We start from the raw sequence: 20,000 nt of genomic DNA, 5'->3' as shown, positions 1-20,000 counted from the left end.
ACGGCGGGTTACGCAATACTCGTTCCCTCTTCTAGAGAGAACCGAGGTTACGTTAGTAACCGATTACGTTCTCTTACGAGAGGTTCTCTCGTGTTGCGTAAGTTAGCTTACGCTACGGGAACCCCTTGTCAACGCCGTGCGCGCCTAGCATCCACAATATGAGTCCCAGGGGAAGCCCTGGGAACACTGATAAGTGGAAAAACAGGTGGCCAACAGAATGGCCAGCACATGTTCATAAGCACACGTTAAGGGGTGTAGAATGGCTCTGCCGGTCTAAACAGACACTGACATAACCCCATTTTCGGTGCAGCTCAACCAGGAGAGCTAAATCGAATAAGTAGCCCGCGCATAGCCAGGGCGGGTCATACATACGATTTAGACGGATAGCAATTTAGCCTGCAGGGCAGGAACTTCCAGGTTATAGAACCTAACAAATGTAGAGGGGGAGGCCCAGCCTGCCGCTGTACAAATGTCATGAATGGAAATCCCGCTGGACCATGCCCACGACGAGACCATGCCCACGACGAGGCCACGCCTCTGGTGGAATGAGCCCGTATGCCCAAGGGGCACTGCAGGTTTTTGGATGCGTAAGCTGCCGCAATAGCGTCCACTATCCATCTGGACAGGCTGTGTTTCGAGGCGGCGAGACCTTTGGTGCGCCCTCCAAACGAAACGAACAGCTGTTCCGAACGCCTGAAAACGGCGGAGCGCGTAACATAACTCCTCAGAGCCCTGACAGGGCAGAGGAGGTTACTGTCAACCTCGCCACCGGAGGCCGGTAGGGCTGAGAGGGAAATGACCTGCGCTCTGAACGGAGTGCCCATTACCTTGGGGACATAACCATGTCTCGGTTTGAGAATGACTCTAGAGTCGTTCGGTCCGAACTCGAGACACGACGCGTTAACTGAAGACAGAGCTATCAGAAAAACGGTCTTGAACGTGAGGTATTTCAGATCCACAGAGTCTAAAGGTTCGAAGGGATATGCTTTCAGGGCCTCTAGGACCAAAGACAGATCCCAAATCGGAACCGAGGGGGGCCGTGGGGGATTCATCCTCCTGGCTCCTCTGAGGAAGCGGGTGATGAATTCATTCCTTCCTAATGCGTTCCTGCCTGCGTACGCCTAAATTCCTTCCTGCGGCCGCGCGCCGAGTCGGCGAAAGCTGCAATGGCCGCAACATAAACTTTGAGCGTGGAGGGGGGACCTGCCCACATCCAGCAGCTCTTGAAGGAAGCATAAAACCCACGAAACACCACACGTCTGTGGGTTCAGATTTTTCCCCGTGCACCACTTATTAAACACAGACCATTTTGACTCGTAAAGCCACCTCGTAGAGGGGGCTCTCGACTGCGTGATCGTGTTCATAACCCCTTCTGGCAAATCAACGAGTATCCGTTGATTCTCCGCGCGTGCAGAGCCCAGCACTCTGGGTGGGGATGCCAGATCGAACCGCGGGCTTGAGAGAGAAGGTCTCTTCTCACCCGGGATCGGCCATGGGGCTGAGTCCGCCAGCCGCACTAATTCCGGGAACCATGTCTGGTTCTCCCAGTACGGGGCTATTAGGAGCACTGAGCGGCGCGTTTCTCTGATCCTCCCGATCACCTGGGGTAGCAGCGAGATCGGGGGAAAAGCGTATAGCGGGACGCTGGGCCAGGCTTGGGCCAGCGCGTCCTCGCTCTTTGAGAAGAATATTGGGCAGTGAGCGTTGTCTTTTGACGCAAAGAGGTCGACTTTCGCTCTGCCGAAAAGGCGCCATAGAAATTGGACTGTCTGGTTGTGTAGAGACCATTCCCCGGGGGGAATGTTGTCCCTGGACAGTTTGTCTGGGCCGTCGTTCAGGTGACCAGGTACATGCGTGGCTCTCAGCGAGTGCAATGAGCCCTGAGCCCAAACGAGGAGGCACTCCGCCAGAGCGCAGAGGGTTTTGGATCTGATCCCGCCCTGACGGTTCACGTAGGACACCACTGACATGTTGTCTGTGCGGACTAGTACATGGTGTTCCCGCAGGTATGGGAGAAAATGCTTCAGCGCTTTCTCGACCGCTAACATCTCTAGACAGTTTATGTGGAGGCATTTCTCCCGGTCTGACCAGAGGCCATAGACCGGTCTGCCCTCGAAAAGCGCTCCCCATCCTAGGTTGGAGGCGTCTGTCGAGATTGTTTTCCGGTGCGAGATAACTCCCATCGTCACCCCTGTTTGGTACCATTCGGCCGCCAGCCAGGGCTGCAGGGCTGAGATGCAGCCCTGATTCACACTGACTCGCGCGCCGCCGGTAATCCACGCTCTGCGGGGCGCTTTCGCTTTCAGCCAGCGCTGAAGCGGGCGCATGCGCAGTAAGCCCAGCTGAAGCACTGCTGCAGCTGAGGCCATGTGGCCCAACATCATCTGAAATGTTCTCAGGGGGAAACACCTGCCTTCCTGAAAAGACGCGGCGAGGTGTCGAATACGGCGCACGCGCTGTGTCGACAGTCTGGCCGTCATGGCAACCGAGTTCAGCTCTATTCCCAAAAAAGAGATCGACTGACTGGGTATTAATGAGCTCTTGGTCCAGTTGACCGAGAGACCCAAGTTTTCCAGATGGCTGAGAAGCGCTAGCCTGTGGGAAATGAGTTCTTCCTCTGACTGCGCTAGAATCAACCAGTCGTCCAAATAGTTCAGGATTCGCATGCCCTGTGTTCTCAGGGGAGCGAGGGCCGAGTCCATGCACTTCGTGAATGTACGGGGTGCTAGAGACAGGCCGAACGGAAGGACGGTGTACTGATATACCTGACCGTCGAAGGCGAATCTCAAGAATGGCCTGTGACGGGGTATAATCTGAATCTGAAAGTATGCGTCTTTCAGATCGAGTGAAATAAACCAGTCCTTCGGGCGAATTTGCGCGAGGATTTGTCTGGTCGTGAGCATTTTGAACGGCCGTCTCATGAGAGCTTTGTTCAAATATCTCAGATCTAATATGGGTCTGAGAGCTCCGTCCTTCTTGGGAACGAGGAAATAACGGCTGTAAAAGCCCGTCTCGGTCAAAGAAGGATGCACTCGTTCTATCGCCCCTTTGCGTAATAGTTTCGCTATTTCTGTATGAAGCAGATGGGCTGCTTCCGCATTCACTCTCGTCTCGGTCCGTGCTCGAAAGCGCGGGGGACGGCGAGCGAATTGAATTGTCGACAATGGCGTCCTCATCCGCTTCATCCCCTGAGGCGACGGCAGTGCGGGCGGGAGCCGGCAGCTGCGCGTCGGGAAGCGGGAGCGGAGAGGGCGAGGCTCGCGGGAGAGGCTCCGGCGAAAACCTGGCTGGCCCATCGGACTCCGGTGGTCTCTGAGAGCGGCGTTTCTTTTTACGCGGCCCAGAGACGGGTGGAGTAGCAGCTTCGGCGTCGAACAAGGCGAGTCGAGCCCGCAGGGTCGACATCGGCAGTTCTTCGCAAAACTCGCAGCCGCCCGAAGACATGGCGACGGCTGCATGGTCACGTCCCAGGCAGAGAGCGCAGATCACGTGGCGGTCCCTGTCGCTGAGATGGGCTCGGCACGAGCCGCAGGAAATACGAGGCATTTTGACAAACGCCCCGGCTCTTTTAGAGAAAGTGTGTAGCGGGGGCGAACACACAGCAGAAGCAAGTAAAAGGATACTGTCGCCGGATAGCGAAGCAGGCACGGATGGCTGAAGGCGGCGAAGACGGCCGGCTTCCTCAGACGCTTTCCTCAGCTTGCAGGCGCTTGATTCGACAGCGGCGGCTTCTCTCAGAGTGCAGCGATGCGAAGAGCTTCGCTGAAGAGACGGAAAATCAGAGAATCAGCCTCCGAGCCTTCTTTATATACGCTAAGCCACTCCCCTTTTGGCGGGCTGTGACGCGTGAGGGCGTTGTTGTTTATTTTATTTATTTATTTTTATTATTAATTACTTAATTTATTTTATTTATTTTTTATTTTATTTTGTATTTTTTTATTATTAATTACTTAATTTATTTTATTTTATTTTTTAAATAAATGTATTTATTTATTTTATAATTTATTTTTATTTATTAATATTTATTTATTCCTAAAGATAAATGTTAAATGACCTTGTTGGTCCTTTTTTCGTGTTAAATTCAGCTCTGATTTTTAGAAAGTGGTTTAATGAAATATATTTCAGATATTTATTTAGGCTTTTTCTAGGCCTGTAATCACTTGCTTTGATGGTGTAGCCATGTGATGAACATTTGCTGTCGGATTCACAGAAAAAAAACAATGGTGAGGGGCAAAACTGGTGATAATGATACTCCAACTTCATGATATCATATGATGAGTAACAAATGGATACTGGATTGTTTGTATTTAGATGTGATGATGTGGTTTGTGGTGTGAAAATGCTTTGATTCGTCTGTGCCACATGGCGATGATTACCAGTAGATAAAAAATAATGATTATTTATAATCTGGTAAAAAGTCCAGTCTGTCTCCAAGCAATTTTACTTAAGATTTCCCCCAAAAAATAAAAAATTATATTTCACATTTAAGACGGTTCGGCTGATGGCTTATTAAGAAATATATTAAATTTTGTTATTAATGTAGCACTTGGTTTTTCTATAAATCCCCTTAATTATAGATTGACTCCTGGGATTATAGAGCGGGGTTTTTAATTTAAAACGAAATGGGAACAGCTGTTGTAAAATTAGTCAACAGTGCCAGGAACATATCCACAAAACAATTTAAAAATGAACAGGACTTCCACTTATCGATTGACATTTTACTTTAAAGAAAGCCAGAGAAAATCTTCAGGATGAAAAAAGAGTTGAGTTTAAGATGATGAGCAAAGACTTCCTTCTGAAATCTTTATATTTAGCTTTTAGCTCACACTAACTTTCAGGGATTTCATTTGGATGATTAATTTCTAGGTTTTTAATCGACAGACTCTTTAGAGAATGTTAACCGGTGTTCTTTTTATCATGGAAGATAATGATGGTAAAGATAGGCCAGTTGTTTTTCTTTTTCTTTTCAATTAAGATGGAAATTAGGGGCGTATTTTAGCGTTTGTTGTCATTTCATCATCATATTTCACCAGAACAGCAAAGCACCTGCAAAGTGTTTTTTGGCCCGTGACTTTTGTCAGTTGATATCACCCGGGGTTATTCCTTGTCTTATCTCTTCAGTCTCATTTTCACCTCAGCGCATGTAAAAGAACCTGCTCAACAACCATAAGAGCTTTATTGTTGGTCAGGCTTTGCTATCTTTGTGGTCACCAATTGCCTGCAGTAAAAAAAAAAAAAAAAGGCCTACAATACAGCCCCCATAACAAAAACAGACTAAATAATGTCTAATTAAAATCGAATACAGCCAGAAGGTGTATATAAGGATGTGCATGTTTCAAACACACATTTAATCTGTTTGCATCCTTACCCCTTGTGTGTGTGTGTGTTTACCAGTTATTTTAGCTCATTTGATTATGAATTCAGCGCCGTTAAACGCATAACTTAAATCGCATAACACATATTTAAATCTATTCTGCAGTCTGTCAATTCAATCTGGGCCTGAATGTGTTAACGGGAAATCTTGACTATAATGTGAAATGTGTGTTTGAAAGCAGGTTTGTGTGTTTGTAATTTCATGAGAACCTTTTTGGGAATGACCTGACAGGAAACAAGGTTCATTTAAGGGACAAAGACTGTTTAATGATTCAGTTAGTCTGTAATATTTCAAATTAGCTTACATTAAAATAAGAGAGATGCAACGTATACGGCTGGTTTTAGTTTCAAGCGTGCACGTCCCTCTAAATGCTGAGTGGGGGATGTGGACAGGCTCGCGGGGGCCGTTGTGAAGAGCTCTGCCCTCGCTCTGAACCACCTGTGTTTGCTCTGCAGCTTTTCTCTTCTGCATTGACAGCAGTGAAGGGATCTCACACGCCTGCTCCTGCCCCCATCACTCTCTTGGCCTTCATCGTTCTGTCCAGACCTCACCTTTAACTTCTTCTGCGGGGCCCTTACTGATTTCATCTCAGGGATGTGATTTTTTTAACGTATTTTTCAACCTGAAAAGTGTGAACAGCGTGAATTGCGTAAATTTGAGAAAAAAAATGTTTGGGGTTATGATGATTGAAATCGCGAAAAGACCTTAAACCATTTCTAAATAAATGGAAAAATGTTAAAGCGCCAAATGCGAGTAAAAATCTGCGTAGGAATGGTGTTACTCACCAGTTGCTTTTAACTTTTTTATGAATTTTTACAATGCATGGTTGTGAGAGAGAATGTGGTATGGCTTTGTGCGATCATCATATCGCAATGGTTGCGATGTAATTATATAAATATAGTCTGACGCGCTGCATGTTTCAGAGTAAAGCCAAAGCGCAGCACTGTGTTCATTTTCAGTTTTGATTCACAGTAAATTCACAGTTAACACTAACATCTTGTCACGTTTTAATTAAACGAACTAACTCTGAATATAGTGAACAAGTTATATAAGTGGTTCTCAATCTCAACCTTTTTGACTTCAAGGCCCTCTTTGCCCAAAACAATATTCAAAGGCCCTTCGACCTAATCTCATGAGAAAACTAATAAGGTGACAATTTCGTATGCATTTTCTTCGAAAACAAATGATTTTTGTACAAAAAAAAGGTAAGCATGAAGGTCTAAGCAGATCATATGGAAACGTACACTTGACATTGTACAAATTCATACTAAATAGTCACCAATTTGCCAAAATAGTTAAAAATAGGCAAGTAGTTAAAAATAGTACAATAGTTTTGCCATGAGAGTGTGTTGGGCCCTCCTATATAAGCTGAAATGTAGCTCTGGTACTTCTGTTGTGATAAAACAAATAAACTCAAAACTATGATGTTAGTTTAATGTTTTACATCTGTATTTTTTTTCTTCTGCTTTTTAAATAAGTTTTTTCATTTAAATAATTTTAAGACTTATTGGGCCCCCAAGGAAGTTTGCAGAGGCCCCGGCCCCCTGCTTGAGAACCTCTGAATTAAATGGACTACCTTTATTCTTTTATGGTGCTTTTTAGACTTTAATAGTCCATGTTGACTATTTCGTCCTATAGATAAACCTGGACATCCTTCAAAAGGATTCCTTTTGTCTTCCACATGACAAGAGAACGAGTAAATTGCTCTGTTTTAAGTAGGAGCCATGGCCTAACAGCACACAAGCTGTAGATACATTGAGCCCTGGTGGTCATGCATTCAAATCTGGCCTGCATCATGTCCTGGTTCTGTTCCACCTCTAATAAAAGATGGTGGTTCCTCGTAAAGATCTCTTTCTGAGCGTTCAATTCTTTGGGGATGTTTTAGTTGTACAAGGTGTGAGTCTTACTGGCGATTTAAAGCGAGAGAGATTTATGAGTGTGTTCTGCGGAGGAGGGATCTCACGCATTTGGCCTTTTTGTTGTCAGGCGAGGATGCAAGTCTTTTGTCTCTGACCTGTAGAGCTGAATATGTTTGATCACACATCATCAGGTGACAGGCTTGGAAATAGAGAAGGGGTGTGTGTTTCACAGGATTAGTCCTTATAATCAAATGGTCCAGTTCAAATTTGTGTTACATGTGTTAAAGTGTTTAATCTTAAAGTATTAGTTGTTTGCTTAACAGTTTAGCAGATATGTTTATGAATTTATTAGAAGCTTAGTTTTACATGACCATTTTTCACCCCTCCCTGTGAAATTAAAAGTGCTGTTTTTGTTACTGTACCTTTAAGACTTCTACAAATAAATGTCCCATATTATGGTTAACTAACCTTTGCATAGTGGTTTAGTGCACACTGTTGTTCATCAGGGCTGGCCAATGTGCTAAATACAGAGTAGGGTTGATATGATTTCATAAATGGTCTGAATAGAATGCTTCGGGAGTCTTATAACACGTTTTGTACAAGGTTTAAAGTACTTGAATTTGACTTTTTGAAATGTAAGTCCTGGAAAACAGCCATATTTATGAAAATGTACTTGAAAAGTGCTTGAATTATTGAAAGACAATATATGTGAAATTAGAGTTTCATCTTATTGATAAAACAATTTTTTTCACGCAATATTAACCCTGCAGCCCGTCTGATGTAGATATAGAACCATTTTGCATGGCTATGAGCGTGATATTGCTCATATAAATATCAAGTATATGATACAGCTTTCATTCTTCAGGTCAATCATGTATTTTGAATAACGAAAGCGATATCTTTGTCATAGTATCCTTTCAATGGTTAAAGTTACCACAGTCATTGCATGTGCTGCACTTTATTTGTACCGTTTTGTTTTAATGGTTTATTTTTATTTATCCATTTACCCTTTTTAGAATTTGAAAGATAATAAAGATATTGTTTGATAAGTGAGATCTCTGATTGTAGTCCTTGAAAACCAAAAAAGTAGTGCTTGAATTTTATTTGACAGTATCTGTTCGAACCCTGTTATAATATATTTATTTCAATAGAGCAAGAAAGCGTTGGGTGACCTCTGACATGATACGGGCCGTGCTGCTTTAAATGAGCTTCAGTCAGCGACGGAGCGGACTGTGACACCGCTGATAACCTCCATCACATCCTCCTCTCCCCACTGGGTCACAAAGGCCACGACCAGCCCACCTCTGCCCCACCAAACGCTCGCTCATAAAGGTCAAGGCTGCGACCCTCCTTTGCAGGGCTTAATCTCTACAGGTTAACACGTTACTCTGGGAACCTAATTTGGATAATATTGTAATGAATGCTGATAAAATACATAAGATTAAAAGAATTGCGCTTTGAAGTCGAGCTCCCCTCCCTGTTGGAGAAAAGTACATATTGACTTTAGAGGTTTGAGGCTTTTTGATGTTCTCTTTGACTTTCGAGACCTGCACTCCAGTAATTAGAGTGATTGGGGAACCAGCGGAAGCTGCATGTGCTTATGGGTAAAAGTGTTTCAGGGATTTAAATGCACCGGTGTTCGAGTCATAGGCCTGTTTCCGTTGCAGTTATGCGTTGTGTTACTTATCTAAAGCATGCAAATATTGGATTTGCTTATGTGTCTTTAGTCTGCAGTTGAAGATTTTTTTTTATTGCAGACCGCATCACAGGCGTATTATAACGGTGCACTGCGCTCACGTTGCAGTGAAGCATTGCAGGTTGATTTCAGTAAAGAAAAGAAACTCCCCAATCCAATGCATCTTGATAACATACTGCTCGATGTCAAACGGGTGCCTCATAGAAGCCGAATGCGTTTTGCAGACAATGCATCAATAAGATGAAACCTTCAAAGCTTTATCACAGTTTACGATACACCCCGAAGATAAGGCACGGACAGCATTCCTGTGTTTCTGAAGAAAACTTGAAATTTCAAGCCTATCAACGACACACCTCAATTTGACAAACCCCAGATTATAGCAAAAGTTACTAAAGAGTCATTCATCTCTAGTGCTTATGATAACTCCAAGTCTTGCATTCCTTTGAAGGAATAGTTCAACGAGGAAATATAAATATTGTCATTGTTTACTCGCCAGCATGTCATTCCTAACCTGTATGCCTTTCTTTATACTGTGGAACACAAAAGGAGACTCTTTGATGAATGTGCTCTATATTTCTGAAGTAATACAATAACTTTTAATGAAGAATTTACCTTAAAATGTCACCCCCTCACCAGGATTATTTTGCCCCCTCAGTCAAGATGAATGTGAAAATAGATTTTAATGATGAAATAGAATTAGACTATTTAAAAAAAAAAATCTAAATTACTGCATAGGCTTTCTAGCATTAATATTAGGCTGCTATAGCAACTGTTTCAGTCACAGTTTGAATGGCACATTTTACACATTAACCTACAAACTTTCCTTGCCACAAAGAATGCAGCGATATATTTTCATGTTTAGAGGGCTCGATAATTGGTCGTAGTTGGTTTATTAATTCTCTGTATAGTTATTGTTTGTCAACGGTTGCGGTTCAGACTGTTCTGATACCATAAAGTTATGCATCTGTTAACCCGGTCGCAATGAGTGTGTTACGTTACATAGTGAAGCGCTCGCAATGTGATTTATAGTAAAGCAGACACATTTCATTACTTTTGGTGGTGGTGTCATGGTAACTTGTCTGTATTCATCGTAAAACTGCATTTAAGACATTTAATATCTGGTGGTCTAATACACGTTTATTTCATGATTTCTATGAGTTGGTAAATATGTTGGTATTTTATTGTTTTATGTAAGTATTTAATGCTCTGTATTTGCTCAGTAGCTTTTAGTTTCATAGTTGTAGCAGCGTCAGGTTTGTTGACGGTCCAAAAAATACTGAACGGGCCACATATTATAAAATTATAAAGTTGTGAAAATATCCCTATGCCTTTAGGTTCTTTATCTTTTGGTTCGATGATAAAAATGCCAGTCTGAACTCTAAGCGGACCAGAACTCAATGTTTTTTGGGGGGGTTTTCGGTCCGGACCAAATGAACCAAGCGAACCGAACTACAAGTGTGAACACACCCTTAGTCGTTGTCGAAATTGCTAGCAAAAACAATTTCAAAGAAACCAGCAAGTAACACATTAAATTAAACATGAAATATTGAAAAACTGACAGTGTTTTCCATAAAAATGTACTCCAACAATCTTTTATTTACACCTTTGAAAAATATTTTTTTACTGTTTGAAAAAAAACATGTTTTTTAACAGAACTATTCTCCAGTTCTTTCTCTTTTAAACCCCTCTCTTGTCTTTTCCTCTCCGTTTATGTCCTCCGTCTGTCTCTCGGGGAGTATATTGCAGGACTTTACAGTAGCGCAGGTTGTCATGTTTGTTTAGACAGCCTCCATTGTGTCTGTCTCCTCACCCAGCTGTTGAAAGGATGAGCCCATCAATACATCTGTTTCAACGGCAGGTCATTAGCAAGGGCTTTATTGTGCCACAGGTTTAGGCACTGAGAGGTAGGGGACAGTGTTTACCCGGCCTTCCCCACACCCACCGGCTCAGGGATCCCTCGGTCTCACGACACACCGCTTCTGAGTAGGTGCTGAGTTAGAAGACAATAGTCAATTGGATCCCCCTCAGTGTGAGTTTCTCCTTGTGTGCACACGAACGAATGAATGAAGTTCACTTGGAGTTCAGATGGATATCTGTCTGACATTGGCGATAAACAAAATTTAACGAAATCTTTAGACGAGTATACTCTATGAAACAGTAGAAGGAGAAACCTTTCTGTTGTGTAGAAGAAGACCGTTTACGTTAATGTTCATAATAATCAGCACAGCAATGCTGTTATGAATTGCATTTCACACACATTTTGTGTGAAATTGAGTTTGCATAGCTTACTTTTGCTCTCACATACTGTCAAAAACACAGGGCATGTGACATTTTCTGTTTATCTGGTTTGATTCCTTGCTGTTACAACATTTTAGTATTTGTATATATGCCAGCCGATTAATCGTCAAATATTCAGAAGTTTTTAGACCCAGCACTGGCTATAAATCATGTCCGTTTGGCTAATTGATTTTACTAGTTTCCTAGTTTTTTTTATGTATTAAATAAATGATTTGTAACATTTTTATGTGTTATTTCTTTTAATTTTTTTAAATATTTTATTAGTATTTTATTGTGTTTTTTTCTTTGTGCTTCTTTGAGGTTTAGTTAGTAGATAATAAAGTAAAGAATAATTAATAAACATTGTGTATGAATTAATTTAAACCATTTTTATTTATGCATTATTTATTTTCATTTTTTATTTTATTAGTTTTTTTTAGCTAATGGTAAAACCTATATCAGCCATACTCTAGTACTTCTCTATTTCTTTGTGTTTATTAAAGGTTTAGTTTTGTCATTTGAGCTGTCCATACATGAACAGTGTTTTGTAAGAGAGCTTTATATGATCTGACATGCATTTCTTCAATCTCTACAGCTTGAGGAGGAGCTTCAGGAAGCCCAGAGAGAACGAGATAAAGCCCTGGTGCTCAGCCGCACACTGGAAGAAGAGCTGCAAACCCTACACAGGTATCACAGGTGAACCACCTCAGCTTACACTGCACAGTAACAACTCCTTAAATGACTCATTTGATGCTTTGTACAGTTTGTTTGAGTTGTAATGGAGTGTGAACCTGCTGTGACATGCTTTAAGTGTTCAGTGAATTTGCAAATAAATAGAGGTGCAGGACATGGTGTTTTAACTAGACTAGAGGATTGTAATAATTCAGGTTATGGATAATATGTCGAGGTCAGTGCAGGAATTAGAGCAAATCCAGTTTTAGAGGTGGTCCAGTCCATCAACAGTGGATTCTGAAGGTTTATGCATGTCACAAAACCATAGTTTCATATAGCCAGTGTACGTTGTTGCAACATGGGACCTGGTAAATGTTTTGCAGATTTTGTCAGATTGACAGATTGAAGCTTTCCATTTTAAAGAGAACTTTCTATTTTTGTGTGCAATATGCGTAAGGTCTGTGAGTAGTGGTAGTTTGAGGTTGAGGCTACATGTACCATTGTTTACCTAAGCACATTAGTCAACTGTAAAAAGGCCCCGATATTCTCGTGGACAAGTTATTTTTCCTTCTTCGCCTAGGGGTAAAAAGATGTTTGAAATACCTGAGCAGCAGTATAGTGTTAGAAAACATCCTGACATCGCCCATGCTGCTGAGAGTGGCGTTTAGATGAATATGTAAATATGAGCTGCACGCTTTCCTCTCAATAACAAAATAAAAACAGAAAAAATGACAGTGTTGAGAAAACAGCAGTTAAGAAAGCATCTGTTCATAGCGATGTGGATATGTTTGCACAAGCTCTGCAATTCAGCATTCCAGTCATGATTCGTTTATTTATATAGCACCTTAGATTGCTTTAAAACAAGCAGCTTTACACTAAAATGAAAAACAGTTTCAGTGTCTCATTCAATTAGAAGTTCAACTTCAGTTTCTATTATAAAGCAGTTCTCCATTGTGTTCATGTTTATACTCATGTATGACTTCAATGGACTGAACAAAATAAATTAACTGGAGAATATTTCCATGTCAAAGAAGGCGGGGCCTAAGAGCCAGATCCACCTATTACATCATCACGTATTCACGAGTCATAGGTAGTATGATAGTATGAAGGTGTTCACCAGCCGGAGCAAATGAACTTCGTTTTGGCCTGATTTTGTTCAAAATGATGTCATACTGTACCTGTGTATTCTTTGATTTTGCTTGAGGTATATCAGGGCCTTAAAGGGGTTTTCATGCTTGATTGTTCAAAAAACGCATTATTTTTCAAATATTTTACCTCTCTCCCCAGTCAGGTTGAACGCATCGTTTTCGATTAAGCCCCTCCTTCTGAAATACTAAATGTGCTGTGATTGGTTAGCTGGCCCAGTGTGTTGTGATTGGCAGCGTTTAGCGCGTATTCGGGAAATGTCACGCCCCTTCATAACCGCGAGCTCTACTTAGATGTAAATGTTAACAATGGTGTCAATTTCAAACCATTTCGAGCACGATTCAGACCATGACAATGTAAAGGAACAAGAGGATTGTGCTGAACGGATTTCAAGCATGGACTTTGCAAGCATGGATTTCACAGGACGTCTCAGAATGGTATGTTTTTTAATTTTGGTTATTTAATAAAAAAAATAAAAAAGCTAAAAAAATTATAGGTACGATGTTATCACCATTTAATCATATTTGTCGGAAAACTATGGTAATACAAACTGTAATCGATCATACACTTATGGATAATTTTCTTAAGGGGCGGTGAACAGTCTTACAAAGCAAGAGCTTACAAAAGCTAAAGTAAACACTACATCAATACTGTAATGTTAGTTAACAGGCTAGCAGAGGCAAAGATTTGCCCTGCGTTTACATCATAGCTATCATAGCAACTACATAAAGCTTATAATTACAACTACAAATAATAAGACAAACTTACAAGTTGTGATCCATAAACAAGAGATTGTCCCGGCAAAATGGGAATGGATACCTCTTTCAGGAGAAGCTTTTGTGCATATAGCCAGCATTGTACTCTCTTCTGGAAGCTGTTCTCCGTAAAATGTGCAGCGCACAGACAAACGAGGTGAGGTTGAGGTTAAAATATTCAGGAACAGTGTTAAAAATAAATTTTAAACTCTTAGGACAAACTTTTTCCAGGGTGTAAAAAACAGCGACAACAACTCTTCCTCTTCTCTAAAGCAGCCCAAACATTGCCTCACCCCCTTTGTTGTGTGTTCCCGGGGGCGGAGTTTATGTAAATTTTAGGGTTTGTGATGTCACCAACCCAGGAATAAGCTCGTTGTAGTCCCTACCAGCCATTTGTTGTAGTCCTTAAAAAGCGATTTCTGTAAAAGAAAATATCTCCCTTTGCTTTGAACTTTGAGCGCCGTAATTGCAGATGTTGTTTATGCTCAAACAGCAACATTACACACTAACTAAAGTTAAAAAAGTTAAATCATAATCAAAGACCCCTTTAAACCTTTTTCCTGTTGAACTCCTTCTTTTGGTCATTTATTTGACAACCAGCAGTAGAATGGCTGGAATGTTGATGAGGTGGTTTCTCATCGCAAAACTTGCATAATCAAAAAAGTTCCTCATTGCATGTCACTTTTCTCACCTAAAATCATTACTGTGCTTCTGATTCAAGCAGAAAGTATGCTTCATGCATTTAGTCTGATCACCCTCCAGCTTTATAACAGATTATGAACATTTGAAACTGGCTTTTATGTGTTTACTTTGCTTTGTCCAGGGAAAAATAAATCGCTCGGGTTGAGTGCAGTGAGTCATTAGATTACCGCAAACTCATGTTCTCAAGGATTGGAGCGTTCGTGAAGTTATGATCTCGAGCCACGTCTCCTGCAGACGCTGTCAGAGGTCTGTCCACATTGAGATCCTCGTAGCTGTTTTGCTAAAGCGCAAAAGCCTCCAGAGGTACCGACCGCAAACGTTTCAGCATCACCTAACATCTGATTGTTTTGGCCTGTGAGTTGAACTCTGTGCTTATTTAAGGTTTTATTCAAAATGATAGTCGGGGTCTTAAATAACCAAACCAAACTGTTCCCAGTGGTCGTGATGGACTACCGCAGACCCACCCTCCGCGGTTCTTGTCTTCCTGCCAGAGGGCTTGTTTGCTTTACTTGGGGTTTATCTGTCAGTGAGGACGGCTTTGATAGATGATATGGAGTAAATACATTTGGCTCATAAACTGGTCGTGCTGGTTAAGTGAGCTGCGTCCGGTTTCACCGAGACGTACATCCGTGTGTATCAAGGACTTTCCATTTGCATTCGTCACATCTTATTAATCCCCTCCGCATCTCATTGTGCATGATTTCGTGTTTGTGTTTCACTCCAAAAGGGTTTTACCACCTGATCGTGCGATAGGAGAACTTTTGGTAACAATTTAAAATAAGATTTGTTAAGTATGTCTTTTAGTTTATTACAGCATTTGGTAACACTGTAGTTTAGGTCCAATTCTCACTGTTAACTAGTTGCTTATTAGCATGCATTTTTACTAGGATATTGGCGGTTTATTAGTACTTATAAAACACATATTATTGCCTTATTCTGCATGACCATATTCTACATGCTTTAATCCTACCCAATACATAAACTTACAACTACCTTAGTAACAATTAATAAGCAGTAAATAGATAAATAAGCAATTTACATTTTAAATTGAATAAATTAACATTAGTCAATGTTTTACAAACATAAATTACCAATGAGCAATGGTAGAATACTGTTCAAAAGCTGCATTTATTTGATGGAAAAACACAGTAAAACAGTAATATTGTAAAATATTTTTACCATTTAATACATTTTCAAGAAAACATTCTTATTATTATCAATTTTGAAAACAGTTGTGCCACTTAATATTTGTGTGGAAACTGGATTAATTTAGGAATAGAAAGTTCAAAAGAAGCATTAACTTAATGGAAATCTTTGTAATGTTATAAATGTCTTTACTGTCACTTTTGATCCATTTAATGTATCCTTTCTGAATAAAATAATTTCTTTATAAAATCTTACCGGACACAAAATCAATAAAAACTGTAACAGTATTGTTCATTGTTAATTCATGATACCTAATGCATTAACTAATATTAACAAATTGAACCATAAAGGGTTACCAAATGTTTTACGGCCCTTTTATCTATTTTCTAGTTCTTTAAAAATTATCCAGAAACTAACTTGCTTATCTGAATAATCGTTAATGTTCCGAGGAACTTTTTAATCTCCGCAGAATCATATATACCTCTTTTGATGTGTGTATATGGTGCTCAGCTGACTCAGTTTGGTACTACACACCCAAACTCACTTAATCTGAGAAGAGTTCTCACTCTTGTAGTCTTTTTGTCTGTCCCAGCAGGAGGAGGAGAAGGAACACATTGTATTTCCCCAGACAATCTGCATTGTGTGAGCGTCAGGGTGTCCAGCGCTGGTCCGCAGCCCCTGCCAATGTGGTTTCAGCGCTGAACCTTTAAAAGGAGAATCCTCCAGGCCCAACAAAGGCCAGAGTATGACTGCGTGTGTTTGCTCTCAGGATTGCCCGACCACCTCCATTGTGTCTTTTAGGATAACAGACAGTCTATGTCACATGAAAGGGCAGTGAACAGATGAGAGAGAGAATCGGGTGGTAGAAAAAAACGTCTGCAGTGTGAACCTCTGGCTCTGATAGAGCCTGCTCCGAATAGTGCAACGCTCCCCTCTGATGAAGAGAAACACTTAGGCAATTTTGTTCACTTGGGGTGGGTTGTTTTAATGGGTTATCATTGGCTGGCCGGTGAAGGAGAGGTTAGACTGTGAGTTTAAGGTGCTTTGTTTGAGCGTCAGCCAGGAAGGAGGCAGCGCTGGATAGACATGTATTAACACCCCATACGACCCAACTCCCCAGTGATCACTCATTATCACACATGCTAACAGATCAACCTGTCAACAGCTCAATAGTCATTAGCAGATACAGCGTACACATACATGAGCTCTCTTTTTCCAATACTCTTTCACTACACTGCGAGCTCGATTTCATTTTTTTGTTTTGTGAATAGGCAAATGGATTGTCCTAAACTGACCTGCATGCATAAAACAACATACTTTAATATGTACATCAAAACATCAACACATTTCATTATATCATTTATTATGATATCATATTTTTAAATTTTATGAAGTTAGAAGAAATCCATAAATATATATATTACAGAACGAAAGTATTCATTTATTTAAAACAAAAAATCGTACTGTCCATAAACTTTTGTACTGTGTATGGACAGTACACATGTATAAACAGATTTGAGCCAGTCTATTGCGGAGTCTCTCTCTCATTTTGGTATTTGATATTTATGTTTATTATTAACTTTATTTATGAGGTAACATAGCAGCAAATTGTCTGATCTTTACAGAGATTTCTAATCATTCATCTCTCAGCGAACTGATTATTTTTCAGTGGTGTTTATTTCCATTCTTCTTATGTTTTCCCCCTTTTCATTCAAACCCCCGCCCATTGGGCTGAAATGACTTCTTTCTGAGAAATCCTTGGATGTTGATAACACCAGTAGTTATGCCACATAGCTAGATGGAAACTTTGAATTTATGTGATATTTATAACGCCTGTGGCATTAACAGACTTTATCCCCAAAACAGAGCAAACTGCGTCCACTGCATTAGCCGTCTTTGCCGTTCTGTGCAGCAAAATACATTTTGTAGATTGCGTGGAACCCCTCCCGGCAAGCAGTGGCTCCTTTATCCAAACGCACAGCAGCGTTCCTGCCCAGGCTCAGCACAAGGAATTGAAAAAATGAAAGAGAGCGAAAAATTCATTAGCGAGTGATCAAAACTTTGGTGTTTTTGTTCACCATTGGGTGTGGTCTCATATTTCTGTTTTTTATTGAGGGAACGAGAGGTGTAGAAACTACCATGGCTTTATCAGCAGCTGTCAGCATGAGTGATTGGTGTAAGGAATGGTTGAAAGTGGGATGTGGACGCTAGTTAGTTTATATCCACCACAGGTTGCCATAGACGTCTGTCTCTGTCTTAGCTGCGGTCTCTATGTACTTTTTTTTGCCTGTAGATAAGTACTCTAAGTAGGGTATTTTACATTTCCCATCTGATAGCATTTTGTGGCAGTGTTAATGTTTAACTGGCCTGTAGAGTTAGAGGGCAGGTTCGTTGAGATCCCTCCCATGGGATCAGGTATCTTACGGTTCTGGTTAATGTTTAACAGACTGCTCGGATTTATATCTAGAGAAACACGCACCATGTTAAACGAGTATGTTTGGTTGAATACATTGAATTATAAGTATTTCTTTTATTAGCGGTTCTTGCTAAGTCACTATTACTTTTGCTCATACAGTACACTGTAAAAAATGTTCTTTGTTAAAGTTTGAAAGAATCCTGAAGTATGTTTTTTTACAAGAAAATACGATTTCAGTCTTTCTACTTCTACTTCATGTTTAACTCAATGTTACTTGTCATTTCTTTGTAATTAATTGTGATTTAAAATTTTAAAAAGTTACTAGCCATTTCTAAATGAAACTTTTTCCACACCATTTTTAGTGTACTTAAGATTAGTGATTTAAACAAACCCCTAATCTTGTAAATGAAACCTCAATATTGTCATTTATTCAGACTCATACAAACTGATTTTTGCCTGGTGGACAATAAAACAACTGAAGAAAAAAAAAAACGACTTAAATTGAAGGTGTAACAATTACAAGTAACGCGAGTTACGCAATCCGATTACTTTTTTCAAGTAACGAGTAAAGTAACGTGTTACTTTTAAATTTACAACAAAATATCTTTTAAAAGTTACTTTTTCAAATAAGTAACACAGGTTACTTTCTCTCAGTCATTGACGATCACCTCTCCTGTCCCCTTGAGAGAAATCGAGAGTGAGTGCAGAGGCGTTGTGTGCCGTGTGAACATGATGATTTTTGTAATTCTAGACTAAATGTGAGCATGTATTTACTCATCTCACTTGCACAAAAATAGATTCAGTTTTCCTCAAAATGAATAAAAACAATAAAATGCAAACTCAGAATATTATGCAAACATGCAATAATTAAATTTGTTTATAATATAACACAAATATACTTTATGTATTTACTCTCACTTTATTAACCAATGTCTTTTTCCATTCAACCATATACAATAAGCAAAAATGACTTTTGATAAACATCCCATTTGTGTTTAATTTTTTTGTTTTTATTTTGCTGAAGTAAGAGTGTTGAACTTTCTTCTCCTGTGTCATTTTACATTTAGTGTAAAAGGGCCTTAACATTTGCATTTACAACTTTTTTTTTTTTCATTAGAAAACAAACAAGCAAGCCCAGCCCAGGTGAGAAAAAGTAACACAAAACAAACATAGCGCATTACTTTCCATAAAAAGTAACTTGTTACTTAGTTACTTTTTTAGGGAGTAACTCGATATTGTAATGCATTACTTTTAAAAGTAACCTTTCCCAACACAGAATATAACAGTAAAATGCATGTAATATCGTCAAACATGATTTTGCACATCTATAACAGCTTCTATTTAGATAACTGTGTACTAGAAAAGTTGAGTTTATGTGCACTGTAAAAAAAAAGCTTTTTTAATTTTTAAGTACAATCAACTTGGATGTTTAAAGGGGCTGTATGTAAGTTTTCTACTGTACTAAAGCATAAAAATACCATAATATGTTTGCAGATATTTAGGAAACATGCTGTTGTATGTTCACATGCTCGTTTCTCTGAAAAACAATGCTACAGCCAGTTATTTTGCTTTGAAATGTGCGTTCCGTGTCGGAATGTCTGTTTTTGTTTTAATCTGTGCGATACCGCATGTTGCCAATTTACCCATTAGTATTTCGCCACCACAAGTTGCCAGTTGGCGGAAAACACAGCATATTGCAGCCATGGAAGCCAGCGGACAAACTGGGTCAGAGATTGCAGATTCTACCCGACCTACCCGACCTGTCTACCCGACAACATGAAAATAGCTAAAGTCATCCCCATCTACAAAAATGGTGACAGCCATTTATTCTCAAATTACAGACCAATTTCCCTCCTTCCACAATTTTCAAAAATATTAGAAAAACTATTTGTAACAAGATTAGACAGTTTAATTGAAAAATATAAACTATTAAACGATCATCAATATGGCTTCCAAG

At 40.2% G+C, this 20,000-nt stretch overlaps 1 protein-coding gene across 2 annotated transcripts in view; it reads left to right on the top strand.

Annotated features, from left to right (window-relative positions):
- The window catches only part of mipol1 (mirror-image polydactyly 1), a 91,170-nt gene that overhangs the window by 57,355 nt on the left and 13,815 nt on the right, over positions 1-20,000 (top strand). Inside the window, exon 12 of one of the 2 annotated variants that reach the window (XM_084097138.1) lies at positions 11,802-11,893. In XM_084097138.1, the coding sequence (XP_083953264.1) occupies positions 11,802-11,893 (92 nt within the window). Of the gene's footprint in view, positions 1-11,801; positions 11,903-20,000 lie in introns of both variants that reach the window. The other variant, XM_084097137.1, reaches the window with a different exon arrangement.

This window comes from Abramis brama, assembly GCF_963993115.1.
Source record: "Abramis brama genome assembly, chromosome: 21".
NCBI classification, from domain to species: Eukaryota; Metazoa; Chordata; class Actinopteri; order Cypriniformes; family Leuciscidae; genus Abramis; species Abramis brama.
The sequence above is the reverse complement of the archived record's forward strand: the minus strand, read 5'-3'. Positions and strand labels throughout refer to the sequence as shown.